The sequence below is a fragment of the Phyllopteryx taeniolatus genome, chromosome 10, assembly GCF_024500385.1.
Source record: "Phyllopteryx taeniolatus isolate TA_2022b chromosome 10, UOR_Ptae_1.2, whole genome shotgun sequence".
In the NCBI taxonomy this organism is placed as follows: domain Eukaryota; kingdom Metazoa; phylum Chordata; class Actinopteri; order Syngnathiformes; family Syngnathidae; genus Phyllopteryx; species Phyllopteryx taeniolatus.
The window spans coordinates 25,987,184-26,008,832 of record NC_084511.1 but is presented as its reverse complement, the minus strand read 5'-3'; the positions used below and the strand labels follow the sequence as shown (position 1 = coordinate 26,008,832).

The window sequence follows — 21,649 nt, the reverse complement described above, 5'->3', positions numbered from 1 at the left end:
GAGTTCTTAACCTGTACTTAAAAAAGATTCACACCTGGGGCTGACGTCACTTCTGTTGGCAACTTGTTCCATTTGTGTGCAGCATAATAGCTAAATGCTGCTTCACCATGTTTGCTTTGGACTCTGTGCTCCACGATTTGACCTGAGCCCGACTGGGTTTATATAGCATTAGCATTTCTTTCACATATTCAGGACCTACGCCATTTAGTGATTTATAGACCCGTAGCAGAACTTTAAAATCTATTCTAAAGCTGACCGGAAGCCAGTGTAAAGACTTCAGAATTGGAGTAATATGGTCTGACCTCTTTGTGCTAGTCAGAACCCGAGCTTTTGCATTCTGAATGAGCTGCAGCTGTTTAATGCTCTTTTTGGGGAGTCCAGTCAGAAGACCATTACAATAGTCAAGTCTACTTGAGCTAAATGCATGGATAAGCTTCTCCTGGTCTCCTTGGCACATGCAAGCCTTCACTCTGGATATGCTCTTCAGCTGGTAAGAAGGCTGTTTTAGTAATTGATTTGATATGACTGTTGAGAGTCAGGTCGGAATCTATTAGTAAACCAAGGTTTCGGACTTAATAACAGCAATTTTCTTTTCTTGGCTGCCCCCCCCCAAAAAATTCTCAGTTTTGTTGTGGATTAACTGAAGAAAGATTTGGCTCATCTAGTTATTTATCTGTTTTAGACAGTGGCCTCAATCGAACTGTAGTGATCTGATCTGATCTGATTCTGATTCTGGAGACACTGCTAGATATACAGTAACTGTGTGTCATCTGCATAGCTATGATAGTCAACGTTAAGGTTCAGAAGAATTTGACCCAAGGGTAGCATATAAAGGCTGAACAGGAGGGGTTCAAGAATTGACCCTTGAGGGACCCCACAGGACATTGCCATTCGATGAGATTGAAGAATTACATTGGTTACGAAATAACTTTCATCCAGGTAGGACCTGAACCATTTAAGGACTGTTCCATTTAGTCGCACCCACGTTTCTAACCTGTTCAGCAGTATATTACGATCTTGCGTATCAAAAGCCGCACTGAGATCCAACAAGAGCAGAATTGACACCTTTCCCGAGAAAATATATTGCTCAATAAAAATGTGAAGCATTTTTCTTACTGAATGAATAACAAACAATAAAACAACATTTCAACGTTTACAATTTTCAGCATGTATATCTGCGTATAAGAATACTACTTTAAATAAAGATTACAAGGCAGATCACCATAGTATATAAACATGATCGAAAAATTAAATAAAAAACTGAAAAGTCGAAGTGTATACCTTGGCCGACGTTGTGTGATGACGTCAGAACGGCGCGACACAAAGTCCGGTCCCACAGTAAAGATGGCGGACGCGTCGGGGACCGAGCTGTCAGACGAGAAAGAGAAAGAAGCAGACACTGAGCGCAAAAACAAACAACAGACGCGACCGTGGCAAGATGCGAACAAGTCGGGGAAAGTCGTCATTTCTTCACCACTGCCCGAGACTTTGGGCATTTACGACATTAGCGCTGACATCAGGCGCGAGCGAAGGGACCACTCGCCAGGTAAACGTTGAACCCACCCCCACCCCTTTTTATGCTAACAACAATGACACTTAAACGTTACCATTACACATTTATTCTTTCCGCTGAATGCTTAGCGAGCTGAGTGAAGAAAGCTAAAACGTGAAGTACTGTCAATTTGGGACGCTTAGCCCCAAATGCTAGTTAGGGCCCACACAGTAAGAAAACCAATCAGCTTAAAGTTAGTTCGTGAACGTAGTGTTTTTATTTTATTTCATTATTAATATTATTATTTCTACAATACAAAAACAGTAAATCCAGTTCTCTCAGACAAAAACATCGATAATTAATAATGGCGTTTATATATATACCATGACGTCACATGTCCTTCCGGGTGGCTAAAGCTCGCGTTCTCTCTCCATGCCAGCATGTTTATATATATATATTTATATATTTATATTCCTCATACGTAATTTGACCAAGGCAGATCAATTGGGAAAAATTGCTTGAATTGTGTTTTGATCCTTCTTCCCTATCGCGTTAGTGTAGTAGTGTGAATCGTCAGTCGAAAACAAGATGTTACCTGAGGTCAATTGCTTCAAAACAGCCAACAGCATTTACGTTTCAACAGGTAAATTGATACCAAAAATAGACGTGGTGGAAATTCAGGATATAGTTAACAAAACACCCGAAAGTACACCGGCACCTATTGTTTACAAACATTATGAAAATGTCGGTGATCTCCTGATCCCAAAGGGGTCAAGATTAATTGCCAAATAATGGTCTGTTTACATTCATCAAAGAGCTCTTCTTTGTGTAAATTCATATCATAATCTGTTTAATTTACGTTATTTTCTGTTGAAGTCACTCCTTCATTCCTTCCAAGGCAAATGAGAATCTGTTCTCAATGGTCTTACCTGGACAAATAAAGGTGGTTAAAAAAAAAAAATTAAAAAAAAATAGAAATTTAGACTTTTCTTTTGTTTGACGAGTCATACATGCCGGATGTGTGGTTTCAACTGTATCACCACGTACAGTTCTGCATGTTTGCAAAGCTAACCATAACATAACATTGTGAATGTTGAATGGTCATTGTTGTCACGACAGTAGACGTGACAATGGGGACTTTATTCATTACACGCAACGTTGTTCCAGACACATCGCTGACGCGCTTCATCTGCACGGAGCTGACCCGAGGCTACTTCCTGGAGCACAATGAGGCCAAGTACACCGAGCGTCGGGAGAGGGTGTACACGTGCATGCGCATCCCCAAGGAGCTGGAAAAGGTAACCACCCCCCCCCCCCCCCCCCAAAAAAAAAAACTCAACCCAAACTTAATTTGCACCGTGATCACACTCCTAACTTAAAACAGTCGTATCTATCAATATCTTTCCCCAATGGAAGGAATGGAAATGTAATTCATCCATTCCAACTCACTCCCAAAAAACACCCAAATGTGTTTGTAGATGTTTTTTCATAAGAAAAGTTGCACTCAACAGTATTGTAGTAAAACACACAGTAGTAACACTTGCTCTACACATAACCTGCAAACACGGAAAATGCGAGCCCAAAACACAAGTGTACTTAATGTTTTGTCCTTCCTTCTTCCTCTGTGGGGTTTGTTGGCGATTGGCAAACTAGCTTAATGTGCAATACTGCCACCAACTAATATCATCCTTCCACTGCAAGGAAACCAATGTGAATTGATGGTGGCCACATGTTGTGAAGTTTGCTGCTGCCATGTAGCAATGTGGGTCTAAAGCAGATATGTCCAAAGTCTGGCCCGGGGGCCAAATGCGGCCCGTGGTCAAATTTTATCCGGCCAACAGCCTCTGTCATAAAATTTAATAACGTCTGGTCCGTAGCCCTGTTGACCAGCGTATAAAACACACGCTAAATGCAATTTCACATTTACTCACAAGAGGGTAGCAGCATTCTGTCCAGCTCCATAACCCTGTGTGACCCTTTCCGGACAGTTTCTAATATGGTGACAATGAAAGTTGACAGCGAGAGCAGACAATTCAAGGAAAGGTGGAGATTGGAATTTTTTTCACTGAAATATGCGACAACTGTATTTGCCTCATTTGCAAGGAGACTGTGGCTGTTTTTAAAGAGTTCAATGTCAAGAGACATTACCAAATAAGACATGCTAACACCTACGACAAGATTACAGCGAACGAACGCAGCGAAAAATTGAAGCAACTGGAAGCTAGTTTAATGTCACAGCAGCAGTTTTTCACAAGAGCTCGAGAGTCAAATGAAAACGCCACAAAGGCCAGTTTTGAGGTGGCAGCGCTGATTGCTAAGCACTGCAAACCGTTTACTGAGGGTGAGTTTGTCAAAGACTGTGTGATGACCACGGTGAAGGAAATCTGTCCTGAGAAGCAGCAAGATTTTGCCAAGGTTTGCCTGGCACGTAATACTGTGGCGCGCAGAATTGAAGAAGTGTCATCAGATATCAAGTGACAGTTGGGAGCCAGAGGAGATGAGTTTGACTTGTTTTCTTTCATTTGCGGCGAAAGCACGGACGCATCTGACACTGCTCAGTGATTTATTTTGTTTGAGGGGAGTGGACAATGAAATGAACGTGACTGAAGAGCTACTTGACTTGATGATGCTCCTGACCAGTTGCAGCTGGAGCTCATTGAGCTGCAGTGTGGCGCCGAGAGCCGCGGTCGACACCAGCGGCTCTCTCTCGCCAACCTTTACCGACAGTTGGATAAAGGCAGGTTTCGTGAGATTCGTACATTCGCTAAGAAAATGCAGGGCTTGTTTGGATCGACGTATTTGCGTGAGGAGCCATTCTCGATTATGAACTTTAACAAGAGCCTCGTTCGAGACTAACTGACTCCCACCTGCGTGACATCTTGCGCATCAATACATCAATCAGTGAATTAATTTTGTTTTATTGGGATCAAAACCACTTCTGAATAAGATGACTTATTTCCCTGTTTTGGAACTTTTTAAAAGTTCAGTGAACATTTATTTTCAACGATATGCCATGTTTCAAATGAACCCTGCGCTGGGTTACATATTTCCCTGTTATTGAATTAAAAGGTTCAGAGAACATTTCATTGCCAGTGGTGATATTTCATGTTTGAAAGGTAATTTGCACTGGTGAAAACTGTTACTGATTTCCCTGTTTTGGAACTTTAAAAGTTCAGTGAACATGTAATTGCCAATGATATGTCATGTTTCAAATGAACCAAAAGACATGTTTAAGAATCTTGACATTTAAATAAAAAAGTCAAATATGAAAGGCAGACTGGTTTGCCAAAATGTGTTTATATTTATTGGTGTTCCATGTAAAAAAGAATGTCAGGCTAAATGGTCGGCCCCCCACATTTTCACCTCACCAAATCTGGCCCTCTTTGCAAAAAGTTTGGACACCCCTGGTCTCAAGCCCACCTCGGCTTATAAGTCGAGGGACTCGTATCTCAAGGCACCAATAATATCGTGGGCGATGAGGGGAAAAATCTATTGAAATCGTATTTTTGTGCAGCCCTAGTTTCAGCTGAATTTGCCTGGTTAACAATTACTTGTACACTTTCTCCATCCAATAATGTGCACAGTATTTTGTATCCCGTTAAAATAGTTTGCTGTTACTGTCATGAGCCACCAGATGGCTGTCTTGAGAGTAGCTCTCGCTACTCCCGAGTGGACTGCCGGGAGGCAGGCGAGGAATGTGTAAACATGAGAAAGCTCAGTACATTCACTGTGTCAACCAACCTGACCCACACATTCATTTATCGCTCTTCCTAGCGTGCCAACCTCGGCTTTCTATAAAAAATATCGACTGTTTGCGCCATGAAAAGTCACGTGGACGCTTGCCAATCGGAGGCGTCCACCTTTACTTGGCTCACAGCTCCCTCAGTTTAAACAGTGCGACGTTGTTGAAGCACAGAATGCACAAAAATGAAAAGGAAATTAGCAGATGACCGCATGAAGGTACGCCTTTATGAGGTCATTACTTTAGTCGCACCCGTGTTGTTGATCATTTTCCGTCGTTGTCATTTGTGGCAGTTGATGATCTTTGGCTTCTTCCTGTGCGTGGATGCCTTCTTGTACGTGTTCACGCTGTTGCCCCTCAGGGTGCTGCTGGCACTGCTCCGCCTCCTCACCCTGCCCTGCTGTGGCTTCAGGTCAGAAACAACACATACACAGACTGTACATAATACATGTACATACACTTTCATGCTGTGTGAAGTCACTGTATTCAGTGTAAAACTTAAACAGCGGTGGAACTGTTGGTCTGCTTTGTGTATTTCTGGAAAGTGCATTAGTGCAACAACAAAACACACAATCTAATAATGAAAAGTAATTTTAATTCAAATAAAAAAACAAACAATATATATTTTTACAAATTATTATTGTAAAATAAAAACATAAAAAAGTTCTATCCAGGAAGTGCATTGGTGAAAAAACTGGGATGAGAAACAGCACCTCCATATCTGAGGCCTGGAGGAAGAGCTGAGTTCTCGATTTACTCGTTGATTTCCGTTCCTTCGCAGCGAGAGGAGCCAGATGAGGTGGCTCGGCATCTGGTTAGGATGCCCCCCGAACGCCTCCCAGATGAGGTGTTCCGGCCACGTTCCACCGAGGGGAGACCGGGGACAGCCCAAGAACACGCTGGCATTAGTGAAAAAAACTTTAGTAATTTATTCAAAGAATATTAATTAAACTAAAAACAAAACATCAAAAATATTTTAGAGTAAATAGAAAAAAATAGGAAGTTTAGTCGTGCAAAAATAATTAAAATAAAAATATTCTGAAAAAGAATGTGTGATGAAAATTTGTGTCAATTAATCCTTTGTAGACTTGCTAATTTTTTTTAGATATTATTATTAAAATAAATAAAAAATCAGTTTATTTACTATAGTTTTTTTTTTTTTTTTTTTCTCTTAAAAAATGTAATTAGTTATTCATACAACAACTACGACATGTTTGTGCCCGTCCTTCTCCCTCTCTCACTGTAGGGCACGCACATGCCCCTACTGCAGAAGAAGCAGGTACGCTCCCATCAGTCTTACTCATGTTCATTCACAAGCTCCAACCCTCTCTCTACCTTCATCCTCATCTCCATCATGTCCCTTAGACATTCAGCTGCTCATCATCATCACGGTCCACTTAACAGCACCTTAGTGGTTAGTTCCCCCCCCCCCCCATTACTGTGGATATTGCTTTCAACCACGTCAGCGGCGGTTTACTGAGCGTGCATGTTCATCCTCCACGTTGTTTGCTCTTGAAATGCCAAAAAAAGCAGCCTGTATGTATGTTGGAAGCATTGTGAAGTTGCCAAATGTGTCTGAGGAGTCTTATATGAAGGAGAACAAGAATGAGAAGTAGTGTTTGACTTTTGCTTGATGTCCGAGTGTCGCGTTTGTGAAGAAACTGGTGCTCAGTGGTATGCAGTACTCAGCTACAACCAGCAAAAGGCGCTGCTGGGTCGCGGGCGCGCTGGAGCCTATCCCCGCTCTCTTCTTCTTTTGTCAAAGCAGCATCGATGCTAGTTTGGAAAATTGCATTTTTGATCCATAAGCACTGGAAATCTAAGCATCCATGTTCACATTGGGCCCGCTAAATGTGTTCATTTTTCTTAGTCAAAATTATTATTTTTTTTGCATGTTAAGTAGAGTGTCTTTAGACGTCTGGCGTGCATGACTTTGTTGAAGAAGAGGAATAATTCAAAGTGAAAGAAGTATACTATAGTCACTCGTATAAGTCAGTGGTGTGTTTGTGTGTGTGTGTGTGTGTGTGTGTGTCCAGCGGGTCGAGGCTGCTGCAGCCGGCGCAGGTGTGCGACATGCTGAAAGGCCTCATCCTGGTGCTGTGCTTCTCCATGATGCACTACGTGGACTACGCCATGATGTACCACCTGATCAGAGGCCAGTCGGTCATTAAGCTCTACATCATCTACAACATGCTAGAGGTGCCACTTTCACACAAAACGCTTCGCAGAAATGCTGCAATTAATGTCCCGCGGCTGGGGCAGTTTATTTAACTCAACTGCAGATGGGTGGAGGCACTACAGTAATGTTAAACCGTGTTGCCAGTGTATTACAAATTATTTCAAGTGAAATTGGAGTTAAAAATGGAGTAAAAATAAGGAAAAATATTGGACATCATGAGACTTCCATGTTAAGGTATACTGTTTTGTGTTTTTTTGCATTTCACAGTGTTAAACCTCTTTTAATACTCGTGTGACAATTAACAGTGTTATTTAGCTCATGAGTGTGGTGACAATTTGACCTGATATTGGAACTGATCTATTTCTATTATTTCCTATGGGGCAAAAAAAAAAACATCATCCCGGGAAAAAGGTGGCAGATCGCCTCTTCTCCTCCTTCGGCCAAGACATCCTGGATGCTCTCTACTGGACCGCCACGGAGCCCAAAGAGCGCAAGAGGGACAGCATCGGGGTCATCCCTCACTTCCTCATGGCCGTCTTTTATGTTTGTATCCTTCCACAGTGTTGGGTGTTTAAAAACTTGATACCAGGAAGCAAGTGTAGATTGTGGGTTCTTTTTGTGTTCCTTGCTTGTCATTGCACACAAATGAATGATGCTGCTTAAAATCAGGGCTTCTCGTTCACTTTTTGAGTCCAGGGACTCCTTACTGCTTTAAATCTTTCCTTGAGCGTCACATAATCAGTCCTCCACGCCATCCTCATCATGGTCCAAGCCTCAACGCTAAACGTGGCTTTCAACTCGCATAACAAGTCCCTGCTCACCATCATGATGTCCAGCAACGTAAGTACAAACACAAACGCACACATTCACATCATACCACAAGACGAAAGTACACTGGAACCTCGATCGAACTTACCCCGACATAACGGATATAGGCAGAGACAGGCAGACAAATGTTTCTGGGGCATAAATAGCCAATATGACTAGATCCAACCCACAGATGTGTCTATCTGGCGGCCATTGTTGCATGTGGCAACATTTCCATGTGGCTGCCATGATGGCAGGAGTTGATCTATTAAAGTAGCTAACTAGCATAGTGCTCTGCGCTGCAGAGAGAGCTCACATGGATAGCTGTGGTGTTAACGCAAAGAGGAATACGACACACAAGTCTCTGCAGTCTGGAACATGCTATTTTTGGTACAGTTTTTTTTTTTTTTTTTGTCTAGCCGTTCATCTATGACAACGGAGTTGGAACTAACAAGCACTTAATTCTTCGCGGCTCATGAAAGCGACTCGTCTATGACGACTACGTCAACAATGTCTAAATAAAGCACAATACCGGTACGTTTAGATACATTTTGAAACTTTTCAAACATTTTCAAGCTTTTTTATATTTATTTACAATAATGGCATTTTAGGCCGTGCAAAGAGTACAAAACATTTATTTTCTACTGTACTAATATGGTATATATATGGCCACAGAAAAAAAAATTGGGTTTTAAAGTATCGGACAATCTGCTGTAACGGATGACACCCATCCCCCCCCCCCCCCCCACCAGCACCCCCACTCCCCCGTTATAGTCTGTTTTATCGAGGTTCCACTGTACACAGGATTATTTTGTATGATTAATTTTAAATATAGCTAATGTCACGTAACCGGTTCTCATTTCACAGTTTGTGGAGATCAAAGGCAGCGTATTCAAGAAATTTGAGAAGAACAACTTGTTCCAAATGTCCAACAGCGGTATGATATGCTTCAGTGTCTTATCAGGAGTGAACAGATAAAAGTTGGAATACATTCCGAAATATCATCTTTGATACTGTTTATCCTTGTATAACAATAGCTTGGAGCTTGCAAGTGTGCATTTGCTCACTGGCATGCCGCAGAAAAAGTGTAACGGTGTATAGAAAAGCTTTCTTTCTTGAGCTTTTATGAACCCAATATCTGTTTTGAGCGTAAAGTAATATTACAGCTGTAGATGAAATGTCCTGGAAGCTGTGTGTGGTTATGACCGCGGCAGACATTTTCCTCACAAGCGCGATGCGACAGCAGCAGTTGTCATTTGTCTTCTCCTGGCAGATATCAAGGAGCGCTTCACCAGCTACGTTCTCATGCTCATCGTGTGTCTGAGAAATATGGAGCAGTTCTCATGGAACCTGGGTAATAACCTTTAAAACTGTTTTTTTTATTTTTTTTTTATTTCTTTTAGTTAGAACAGTATCACCTACCCTTTTCCGTTTTATGGCATCAGTGGCAGCATCTCCCACTCAGAATCGTCACGGCTCCATGAAGTAGTCTGCTAACTAACATACAGATGGCCAAACGAGCCCACAAGCATACACAGCACAGTCAGCGAATGGCTCGATCACAGTTGGGACAAACATGCTGAGCCGTGATCGGTTTTGTCCTCTAGAGGGAACCCTCTTGCGCGGCGATGGGCCGACAGCACGATTGACAGCTCCGTGAGGAGCGTGGCGTGACAAGCGTCGTGACGCTCCGAAAGGCAAACGCGCGGGCGCTGACTGACAGAAGCCGCCTGTCAGCCACACCGTGACACAGATTCGCTCATTCGCCTTAAACATCATTTACCTCAATGCTTTGTTGTGATAAGCTAGTGTAGCAAGCTTTTCTCAGAATGAGCTACAAAAGCATGTTTTGTGTTGTTCGTCGTTTTCCTATAATGGACTTGAGGACTTGCAAAGGATGTCTTCTTCCTTAGCATAGAGATTTAGATTTGTAAATCAAGTTTTAAAATGTATATTATCTTTGTGTTTAACAATGTGTTTATATTATTATTTTATACTGCACTGCATCATACTGACAGCTGTTTCTGATATTTTGACTCGAGATGGAGATCCTCCAAAATTCGTGCCACTTTCACACAGAGAGCCTGTAAAATGACCATCTCTGTTACACTCACATCTTACATAATTGACACCTTTTTAAACGCGGAGTTCCTGTAAAATGACCGCCTCTATCACATGAAGCTAATACAAAATGACCACCTCTTTCACACTTAAATCCTGCAAACTTATTACCACTTCACACTGACATCCTGTAAAACGACCCGGCATAATTACCGCCCAAAAGTGGGAAAATGAATGACTGATTAATGACTGCTTTTTAAATACTGCAAAAGCAAAATGTCAGCAATATTGTTTATATTTACATTTTTAAAAATACAGACATTTTTATACAAAAATATGATTCATCATTCTTTTATTATATATATTTATTGTCTTAGTTTTAACATTCATATACAATGAACAAAATAATTACAGTAGTGTTATAATTGTAATAATATCATGAATAAGAGGAATTAATAATTATAATTAGTCGACCGCAAGCTATGCGCAGTGGCTAAAGTCGACATGTCGCTTAGTCGACTAATCGGTTCAACCCGTGTGTGTGTGTGTGTGTGTGTGTGTGTGTGTGGTTTGTTTCCTGTGCTGCAGAGCACCTGTGGGTGTTGTTCCCTGACGTCTTCATGGTCCTCACCTCCGAAGTGGCCGTGGACGCCATCAAGCACGCCTTCATCACCAAGTTCAATGACATCACAGCAGACGTAAGGACTGAAAAAAAAAATATATAAAAAAAAAATATATATATATATATATATATATCTAGAGAGAGAGAGAGAGAGAGGTTAGCCTGTAATCCCCGTGGATGATGTTTGCAGATGATATTGTGATCTGCAGTGAAAGCAGGGAGCAGGTGAAGGAACAGTTAGAACGATGGAGGCATGCACTGGAAAGCAGAGGAATGAAGATTAGCCAAAGTAAAACAGAATATATATGCTTGAATGAGAGGGGTGGTGGGGGAAGAGTGAAGCTACATGGAGAAGAGATAGCAAGGGTGGAGGACTTGAAATACTTGGGGTCAACCGTCCAGAGCAATGGTGAGTGTGGTCAGGAAGTGAAGAAACGGGTCCAAGCAGGTTGGAACGGGTGGAGGAAGATGTCAGCTGTGTCATGTGACAGAAGAGTCTCTGCTAGGATGAAGGGAAAAGTTTATAAAACAGTGGTGAGGCCAGCCATGATGTACGGATTAGAGACATTGGCAATGAAGATGTTGAGGTTCGCTCTCGGAGTGACCGGGTTGGATAAAATTAGAAATGAGCTCATCAGAGGGACAGCCGAGGTTCGATGTTTTGGAGACAAAGTTAGAGAGAGCAGACTTGGATGGTTTGGACACGTCCAGAGGAGAAATAGTGAGTATATTGGGAGAAGGATGATGAGGATGGAGCTGCCAGGCAAGAGAGCGAGAGGAAGAGCAAAGAGAAGGTTGATGGAGGTCGTGAGGGAAGACATGAGGGCAGTTGGCGTTGGAGAGGAGGATGCAGGAGATAGGCTTCCATGGAAAAGGATGGCGCGCTAAAGGGACAAGCCCAAAGGAAAAGAAGACCTAATCATCCTACATCTCTCTACTGATTCAAACAATAAAAATTTCCAACTGTTGGGTTCATTGAGGACATCTTGGGACTGATTTTTCACATGACAATAATTCCAACTTTTTTCAATATTTCACATTTTCATACTAAATTTCCCAAATGAAGAGACATTTGACTTATTTACACAAGCCCCCCACCCCTTCCACATTTCACGTTGCGCTCACTTAGAACATTTGCTTTCCATTCTCAGGTTCCTATTTTGCAGTATTTTAGCATGTCTACTATAAAATCATCATCTGTCGTAGTGATTGGAATTTCATAATCTCCTCTCGCAGCCCCACCAGTAACCCTTGTTACAGGTGATCTCAATTGTAAAAGGCTACAGAGTGCCGGTTGATATAAGATGTGATGGATTTTATATACAAGGCAGCAGTTCTTGAAAATAACAAAATTGTTCCAACTTAGTAGCTTAATTTTATTGAGGATTGTGCAATGATGGAAGGATCTTGCTTTTTTTCATCCAGAATTTGCAGCGCTTGTTTGTATAAGGATATTAGAGCAGTAGAGTTTGCAGTTGGCCAGGTGGGTAGACAGTTTGAGAATTTTGCTCACTTAATCAGCATGATGTTTAAAAGTGAGATCGCTGTCTAACATAATGCCGATAAGCATTCGTATGTATTTACAGTTTGGATTTTCTGTCCAGAAATCAAAACATCAGGTTCTGTGTATGAGCTATACTACTATAATTCAGTATTATTTTCTAACATTTTGCATGGGCTTCATTTCACTTCATGCTACGTCATTTCAGTTTTCATTCTCGCATCCTGTAAGTTTTCCAAAAATCCTTCTCCTCCGACTGTCGTCCATGTCGTCTGGTAGGTTTACAGCGAATACAGAGCCAGCTTGGCCTTTGAGCTCGTCAGCAGTCGCCAGAAGAATGTAAGTAGGCCACAGTTTCTTTTCAATTTGCACACATTCTGTTGACATCAAGTGTGATCTGTGTTAGGCCTACACGGACTACAGCGACTCAGTGGCCCGCCGGATGGGCTTCATCCCGCTGCCTTTGGCCGTGCTCGTAAGACGCCGCAGCTTCGAAACACTGTTGACCTGCAAATACATGATCTCAACACCTTTTTTTGTGTGTGTGTGTGTGTTTGAGCAGCTTAGCCGGGTGGTCATGAGTTCAGTCAAGGTGCGAGGGGCTCTGTCATACACTTGTGTGCTCCTCTTTTATCTCGGGTAAGACCCAATTCACTTTACTGCAGGTTGCTTCTCTGAACCGATAAATAATGGTAATAAGTTAGTATTGAGTAACTAGCATTTTCTGAGTCATATTTACACTAATGGAAATGTGTAATTTACCACAGCTGCAAGCTGCTGGAAACGCTTAAAATGATCCGGAAGTTGTTTTTGAAAGACATGACAGTGGAAAGAAAACCCGTCTCTTTCACTCAAAAGATCCTGCAAACCCACTTTGTCAAAACAGAAACCCTGCAAAATGACCACCTCTCACACTGATCCTGCAAAATGACTGCCTCCTCTTTAACACTAAGATCCTGTAAAATTACTACACTTATCAAGAAAATTATTAGAAGCTATTATATTGATTTGTCTTTTATTTTGCTTCGTTTGTACTCTACTGTCTGCAGCCAGGTTGACATTGCAAATGACACTCTGTTCTCAATTGCTTTACCTGGATAAATAAATACATTACTAAAATGACGCCCCCTTTCACACTGAGATTCTGAAAAATGACCACGCCCTTCTCACAGCAACACTTCTTTTACACAGAGACCATGCAAGAGTATTAGTAGAGATACTGCAAAATGAGCACCTCTTTTAATACCGGAATCCCACAAAATGACCACCGATTTTACACAGAGACCCTGTGAAATTACCACCTTTCACAGAGATCCCACAAAATGACTCTTTGACTCAAAGATCCTGTAAAATGACTGCCTTTCACACTGAGAACCTGTACAACGACCATTTCTTTCACATTTAACTGCAAAATGAGCACCTCCTTAACTGACCACCTATTTTACAAAGAGACCCTGCATAATTACCACCTCTCAGATATCCTGCAAATTGTCTGCCTCTTTACACAAAGATCCTCTTTCTCTGAGACCTCGTTTATTTTATTTAATATTTTAAAATATTTTGCCCTTGCAGTTTAAAGCAACAGCCCATTGACAGAATTTGTATTTGTGCCTGTTTTTATTCAAAGCATGCATGTTGTACGTCATAAAAATGACTCAAAATATTCCCACACACGCACACTCAGTTACATAAGCATTAACATTGTGTCCTCGCGTCGTCCCCGCGCTCGTTCGCCGTATCCCATCGAGCCGGCGCCATTGAAGAGTTTCCCCCCTGGGGTGAACGGTACCATGTTGTCATCTCGGCTGGCATCTCGGTGGTTTAAAAATAGCTGCGGCTGCAACACGCTGCCATGCCCTGGCAACAGTTCAGCCGCACTGACATGCATTCGTTCTTAGCACCTCATCACATGCAGCAGCAAGCAGCAGCAGCAGCTCCATAGACCTAATTTTGTCTGCTTGCCATCAGTGGTGCCCCGTTTAGACCTGATGATGGCACACTTGGACCGCAAATGCTTCACGATGGACCACTAGTAGTTTTACACACCATTGAACATGGGCTCAAAAGCTCATGTGTACCCCTTAGCAACATACTGAGAAACATTTTGGTTACTTGACTTACCTATGTGAGAAAGTCTACACAATACACATTTTAATTCTGCCGAGGAAAAATGGCACAAACGTCGTCATCCGGTTGACTGCAGATCGCCACCAAGATCAGACAATCCTGATTTGGATCATTGAGATTCATTTGTTATTCACTTAGAAATTAAAGAATACGTACATTAGAATTTTCAGTGGGAGAAAAAGTATGTGAACCCTTTGGAATTTCTTACATTTTTGCATAAATTGCTCATATGTAGTCTGATCTTCATTTAAATCACAATTACAAACAGATTCACACAAACATGGGGTGTCTCGTGTGAATAGCTCTTTTAAGGTCAACAAGATGAACTTGTTAAATTATGTCTCTTTCACACATGGATCCTGCAAAATGACGCAGACAGATTGCAGCCTCCTTCAGACAGAGACCCAGCAAAATTACAGCCTCTTTTATACAGAAACCTTGCAAAATCACAGCCTCTATTACACAGACCCTGCAGATTTTCCACCACTTTGACACAGAGACCTGCAAAATTAACTCTTTCTTATAGAGAACCTGTAAAAATGAGTGACCTTTTCACAAAGAGATCCTGAAAAAAACACAGCAAAATTGTCTCTTTCACATAGAGAACCTGAGAGATATTCCCCTCATTCACATAAAGATCCTGCAAAAAGACCTCCTCTTTCACACAGCGATCCTGCAAAGTAGCCACCTTTTTCCACACAATCACTGTAAAATTACTGCCTCATTCACTTACATAACCTGGGAAATGACCACCTCTTTCACAGAGACCCTGCAAACCTGCGCCTCTTTCAAGCTAATACGCTACAGAATTACTGCCTCTTTCACGCAGATACCCTGTAACATAATCCCCTTTCTATCCGCAGACTGGTCACACTGAAGGTGCTGAACAGCATCGTGCTGCTCGGCAAGTCGTGCGTGTACGTCAAGAGGGCCAACATGGAGGACAAACTGTTCCAGAAGCCCCACACCACGGCACCCTCTTCGCCAAAGATCCCGAACAACAAAGCCGACCACGCCCCGGCTACAAAATCCTCAGGTAATACCGCCCAAGTCCCCAGCAAGCAGTTGTAGCTTCTTTTATACAAAGACCCTTCCAAAATGACTGCTTCTGTCAAAAAATAAATAAATAACCCGGTCTTTCACACAGAAATCCTGTAAAATTACTAGACTTGCCACGGATCTGATTGGCTATAGAGGATCGAACAATATTGAGCATTATATGCAAATGTTGTGATGTAATGTCTTAATTTGCAGAATTAAACTGTCACTACGCTATTGTATACTTAGCAATGTAGTCTCGAGGCATTGTATTGGGTAAATTGAAATTGAAATTTAAAAAATCTAATAAAAAAGCTGTTACTATTTTGTCACTTGAAACTTTTTAAGGAAAGAAAATCTAATCATAAAAGTATGAAAATCTAAAGGACGTTTTAGTGTTCGGAGTTTTTCTGGTGGCGTGGGTTTATTTTGGCTACGATGCAAAAGGAAAACGTTCTAGAATGTTCCTGAGAGCTGATGATGGGTAGATACAGTATATTGTGATCCGTTTATTAAACTTCGCTAATTGGTGATCGGCCTCTACAAATCCTGATTGTGTAAGTCTAAAAATTACCGCCTCGTATATGTCGAGATCCTGAAAAATAACCACCTCTTTCGCACAGAGATCTGCTAAAGTGACTGCCTATTTCACAGAAAAATCCTACAAAATTCACACAGAGACTCTGCAAAGTACCTTATCTAGCACAGAGACCCTGAAAAAGAACAGATCCTGTTAAATAACTGCCACTTACACACAGAGACCGTATGAAAAGTCGACCTCTTTCGCATAGTGAACCTGCAAAATGACTGCCTCTTTCACGTGGAGATGGCCCGCACAACGACACAGATGCACACCTTAACACACACGTGGTAGGCGTGAAATGTCGTCTCATGGTTGCCATGACAACAAACTGAGGTTGGCTTTTGGACGCCCGGTTCATCAGGCCGAACACAGTCACGTTTTCCTGGAGGTGCCAGCGTCTTCCTGTCATTTGCGGCAAAATCCCCTTCGCTCTCACCTCGGTGTGTGGTTCCGCCCACAGTTCTCAACAGAAGCTTTGAGGTGACAAAAGATCCTGATGGCGTGTCACTTTCTGTCCACCTTCTCTGGATTCACAAAAGCGACAAGATGCCACATCTTTCAGCTGGGATTTGAACCCGTGACGTCAGCTACCAAGCTAACCTCACTTGTAACCTCACGCTTACGAAACTGCCACTCCGCCGCACAATTATGTGCGTGTCTTTGTTTTTAAATCTCGCCTGGATTCACAGTACACCACAAAGACACACCATCTGCTTTTGTGTGTTTGCCCGCAGGCCAATGAGTACATTGACATCAGCCATTTGCTCTTAACTTTTATTCAGAAACAAATACAAGCTCTCGGAGCACAAACATACTAAAATGGACTGTGCTAGGATCCAGCAGAATGACTTCCCTTTTCACACAGAGAGCCTTTAAAATGACCACTTCTCTTACATACTGAGATCCTGTGTAGTTTGCCCCCGTTCACATAGTTGCGGTTGTATGACCACAACTTCCGCACAGAGACCCTGCAAAATGACCACCACTTTCACACAGAGACTCTGTAAAATGACCACTTCTTTGACTGAGATTCTGTAAAATGAATGTGTTGTTCACACAGCGATCATGTGAAATCACCCCAACTCGTGCAGCAAACTTCACAAGGAGCACCGTTTGGGTTAATCGTGAAAAATACTTTACAAAAAGGCTGTTTATTGTCAATCTAAACATAAAACAAAGAATTGCGCGTCGTGTATTAATATAATTTTGCCTTCCAAAAGTCAGTTAGCATAATGCTAATACATACTGAGAAACGCCATAAACTAAACATAAAACAAATAATTACGCATCGTGTATTAAGATAACTTTGCCTTCCATAAGTCAGTTAGCTTAATGCTAATACAGAATGAGAAACGCCATAGATGGGCTCACAAAAAAGCATTGATACTGTGATATTTATAAACCTTTAAACAACTTATATTTGAACACAAACGTAGCAGCCCGTCTTTTTTATACTGGCCCCTGGTGGCCAAGACGCGCATTGAATTAAAGCACGAAATCATGATGCATGATTTATTTAATGTCATTGGTTTATGTTTTTACGAAGTGCAATACTGTATAGTGCTATTTTATTATTATTAAAAAACAGGTTACAAACATTGTTTGGGTGTTTTTTAGGTGACGCTAGAAGAGATTAAAAGCATTACTATTCATTTTAATGGGAAAGGATGATTTGAGATACAAGTGTTACCAGTATGGATTTCCTACAAAAATGTGTTGTCCTTTAAAGACTCATAAATAATCCGTGTTAAAATTGCTTACAAACAAACATGTGCCTATTTAACCTCATAATAACAACACAGATGAGAACACGACTGTCGCTATCAATCACTGCGTTTTCTTTTTCATCTTAACAGGTGACGCCAAGCCGAACCCGAACCCGCCATCCATCCCTCCTTCCTTCTCATCCTCCCCTTCTTCAGTGATCACTCAGCCAGCACCAAGGTGGGACCTTCCCCCGCCTCCTGTTGACTCCTCGGCGCCTCCTCCTCCTCCTCCTCATCAGCCGCCCCCCGCAGCCGAACCCCAGCAGCCTGCTCCCTCGCCCCCCAGAGAGGAGCAGGCGCACGGGCCAGAGGGGAGGCCCGAGGCTCCCAAAAAGGACCTGCTGGAGATCGACCGCTTCACCATCTGTGGCAACCGCATAGACTGAATAAAAAGAGACAGGGAGTATTTATTGAAGCAAGAAAAGTAAGTTATTGGACGCGCATTGTGGTTATTTCCTGTCATTTTGAGATGTTTCATGACAGGAAGATAGAGTGGATTGATAATCAATAATGTGTGGTAGCTGGATCTGAAAGGACCACGTGAGCACAGCTGGAACACCTGCAAAAGGTGGCCGGGGGACTCTCATTCCGCGAGAGACTCCAAAAGATTCCCGTCCTGAATGTCACGACGCTGCACAAGATGGGGTTTACGCTTTCTGAAGATCGTGACGACGAGTCACGCTTATGTGTTTGGTTTGAGCTTTTATGACATTGTGTTTTTTCAAAGACGAGCTAGGTTTCCAGCGAACGCTTGAGTTTACGCAGCTCCCATGTTTGTAGCCGCTTTCACAAAGCGAGCATGCAAAATGGCCAACACTTTCATACAGAGACCGTGCAAAATTATTACCTGGGTCACACAGAGACCCTGCAAAATCACCATCTTTGACAGTGACAACTTACAAAATGACTGCCTCTTCAACACAAAAACCCAACAAAATTACCACCACTTTCATACAGAGACCCTGCAAAATCCTAGCATTTTTTTTACAACGCAGATCTTGCCAAATTAGGGATGCTCTTACACATTGATTCCTGCAAAATGAACGTTGCTTTCACACAGCCCTTGCAAAATTACCACCTTTCACACAGAGACAAAGCCAAATGAGTGCCTCCTTCACCCAGAGACCATACAAAGCTACTGCCTGGTTCACACAGAGACCCTGCAAAATACCCGTCATATTCAATTCATACACAAAAACAGCATAATTACTGTGTACATCGCAAACACTGCAAAATACTTTTTTTTTTTCCACACAGATCTTGTTTTTTTCCACAAAGACCCCTTAAAATTAATGCTTTTCACAGTCCATAATTATAGCCTCAGTCAAACAGATCTGCCAGTTTTACACAGAACCCATGCAAAATTAATGCCCCACTCACACAGTGATCCTACAAAATTCTAACCTTGTTAGCACAGAGCCCAGATGGCTGTTTCATACAGAGACTCTGCAAAATGGACCTTTGTCCTTCACAAAGTGTTGAAGGAAAATTACCATCTCTTTTACAAAGACCTCACAAAATTACTTTCATACACACACATACCAAATTAACATCAGTTTCAAACAGGTCCTGCAAAATTACTGCCTCTTTCACACAAAGACCCTGAAAAATGACTGAACCTTTCACACAGAGATACCGCAAAATGAGCGCCTCATTCACCCATGCTTTCAACTTTGTGATTACACTTTCTCCTCTTCCCAGTGCACAAATCAAGGTCCATAAAGACATGCCGACATGTGTGGTGTGGAAGATCACGCCCAGAGTGAAAGCTGCTCTTACTGCAAAATGGCAGACCAGCTCTTGTGTTTTCTTCCATTTTGACTTCCTACCATCTGTCCCAACACATTTCTCCATGAGTGTTATGGCTGATGGACCAAACTAGCTTGTTGCCTTCATGAACCTTTGCCCATCATGTTTACATCCTTTTCATGGTTTGCACAATGAAAGCTTTTTATTTGGACTGTGTTCACATTTACTTCCATTGCAATGAAATGATATTTTGTTTCCTGCTGAATGAATGAATAATCCTCTTTTTGTTTGATGCAAGATGTGACATATCAAGTGTGATTTATTGATTTATTTAATCTTATTTAAGGTACTTTCCTGCCATGTTGGGGATACGCAAGACTTTATGTACATTTGGGAGTCAAATTTCTGTCAAGTTTATTGCCATTGTAATAATGTGTTCAAAATATATTTTGGGGGGAGGTACTACTTGTGATATGATCATAACTGAGCTTCTTTCGTGTCCATGGCATATTTTTTGAAATAAAAAAAAATAAAAAAAACACTTTCTCAATGTTGTTCCAGTCATGTAACATTGAGTTTGCCATTTTTCTTTGTTTTATTTTATTTAGGAGTTGTTGTCCATAGCTTTCAGTCTTTTTTTTTTTTTTTATCTTTTATTTTTTTTAAAAAATAGGTTTGTTGTCATCATCTGCAGGAGTCCCAAACAGGCCTGAGAGTGAGTTGAGTATTTTATGATGATCATACTTCATGTGTCCATTTTTTGACTTGTTTTTGCCTCACAAGTGCAGGCCACGAATTTCATCAGCCGTCAAGAAGTCAAAGCCGGATCTCACAACCAACTTAAACAAATGGTGAGTAAACTTTAGTGTGGATAAGATGTGATTGCCTTTCACACAGATAGCCTGTAAAATTAACTCCTCTTTTGTACAGAGACCTGGCAAAATGACTCTCTGTTGTACACAGAGACCCTCTAAATGTATTGCCTTTTTCAGGCAAATTCTGCATTAATTACCAACTTTCTCACAGATACTATCCTAAGTTCTTAATTCCTCATTCGTACAGAAACTCGGCAAAATTACTGGCTGTTACACACGAATATCCTGCAAATGTACTGCTACTACAGAGAACCTGCTAAATGATCGCCTCTTTCATTCAGAAATTGTGCATGAATTCCTCCCTTTCACAGAGACGGCAAAATTTCAATTTCCCTATTCATAATGCGATCCAGCTAAATTATGACCTGGTTTACACACTATCTTGCAAGTGTACTGCCTTTTTCCACACAGAAACGCTGCAAAGGTACTGCCTTTTTCACACACAAGTTGTGCAAAATTGCCACCTTTCACACAAAGAATGTTGCAAAATTCTGACTTCCTCATTTGAGATGCGGCCAAATTACTCAGTTTCACACACATATCCTGCAATTGTACTGCATTTTTCACACAGAGACCCGGTCTCTGTGTGAAAAATGATCATCTTTTTTCCATACAGCAATTATGCAAAATTGCCCCCTTTCACAGAGAGACACCCGAAAAATGTTTGCTTTTTCATACTACTATAGAGATGTGGCAAAATTACTGCTTATTTTACACATTGACCTTGCAAAATTACTGGTATGCAAAATTTCTCACAGATATTCTGCACAAAAACAAATAAAATGGCAACCTCTTTCACAGAGACCCTGAGTAAAAAAAAACAAAAAAAAAACACCTCTTTCACACAGCTGCTGCAAAAATGACAGCCTTTTCACACAAAGACACTGCACAACTGTCTCCTCATTTACAGAGACTTTGCAAAATCACTGCCTTTTTCAAACAGAAACCCAAAGTGACCTCCCTTTTCATACATAAACCTTGTAGAATTACAGCTACTTTCGCAGAGAGACCCAGCAACATGGCTGACACTCACAGATCCTGTGGAATTTTCCCAGAGACACTGTGTGAAATGACCTCCTGTTTTTTCACAGATGTCACAAGATTAAA

At 41.6% G+C, this 21,649-nt stretch overlaps 1 protein-coding gene across 2 annotated transcripts; it reads left to right on the top strand.

The window, feature by feature from the left end:
• The first annotated feature begins 1,297 nt into the window (after window positions 1-1,297).
• On the top strand, window positions 1,298-20,208 carry tapt1a (transmembrane anterior posterior transformation 1a). Of its 2 annotated transcripts, XM_061787750.1 has the most exons (15): window positions 1,298-1,546; window positions 2,660-2,790; window positions 5,528-5,646; window positions 6,481-6,513; window positions 7,271-7,433; window positions 7,825-7,960; window positions 8,156-8,253; window positions 9,088-9,157; window positions 9,494-9,574; window positions 10,870-10,979; window positions 12,684-12,743; window positions 12,811-12,879; window positions 12,967-13,043; window positions 15,395-15,567; window positions 18,009-20,208. In XM_061787750.1, the coding sequence occupies exons 1-15, from the start codon at window positions 1,300-1,302 to the stop codon at window positions 18,302-18,304; spliced, it is 1,863 nt and encodes a 620-aa protein (XP_061643734.1). In that variant the 5' UTR covers window positions 1,298-1,299; the 3' UTR covers window positions 18,305-20,208. The 2 variants fall into 2 exon arrangements, with proteins under 2 accessions (XP_061643734.1, XP_061643735.1); XM_061787751.1 differs by lacking the exon at window positions 6,481-6,513 and having other exon boundaries at window positions 1,302-1,546.
• The last annotated feature ends 1,441 nt before the right edge of the window (window positions 20,209-21,649 follow it).

Excerpts from the sequence above, each read along its gene's own strand:
- tapt1a (XM_061787750.1), top strand. The coding sequence starts at position 1,300 with ATGACGTCAGAACGGCGCGACACAAAGTCCGGTCCCACAGTAAAGATG. Across the intron at positions 2,791-5,527 it reads TCCCCAAGGAGCTGGAAAAG|TTGATGATCTTTGGCTTCTT; the intron begins GTAACCACCCCC and ends CATTTGTGGCAG. Across the intron at positions 10,980-12,683 it reads TCAATGACATCACAGCAGAC|GTTTACAGCGAATACAGAGC; the intron begins GTAAGGACTGAA and ends GTCGTCTGGTAG.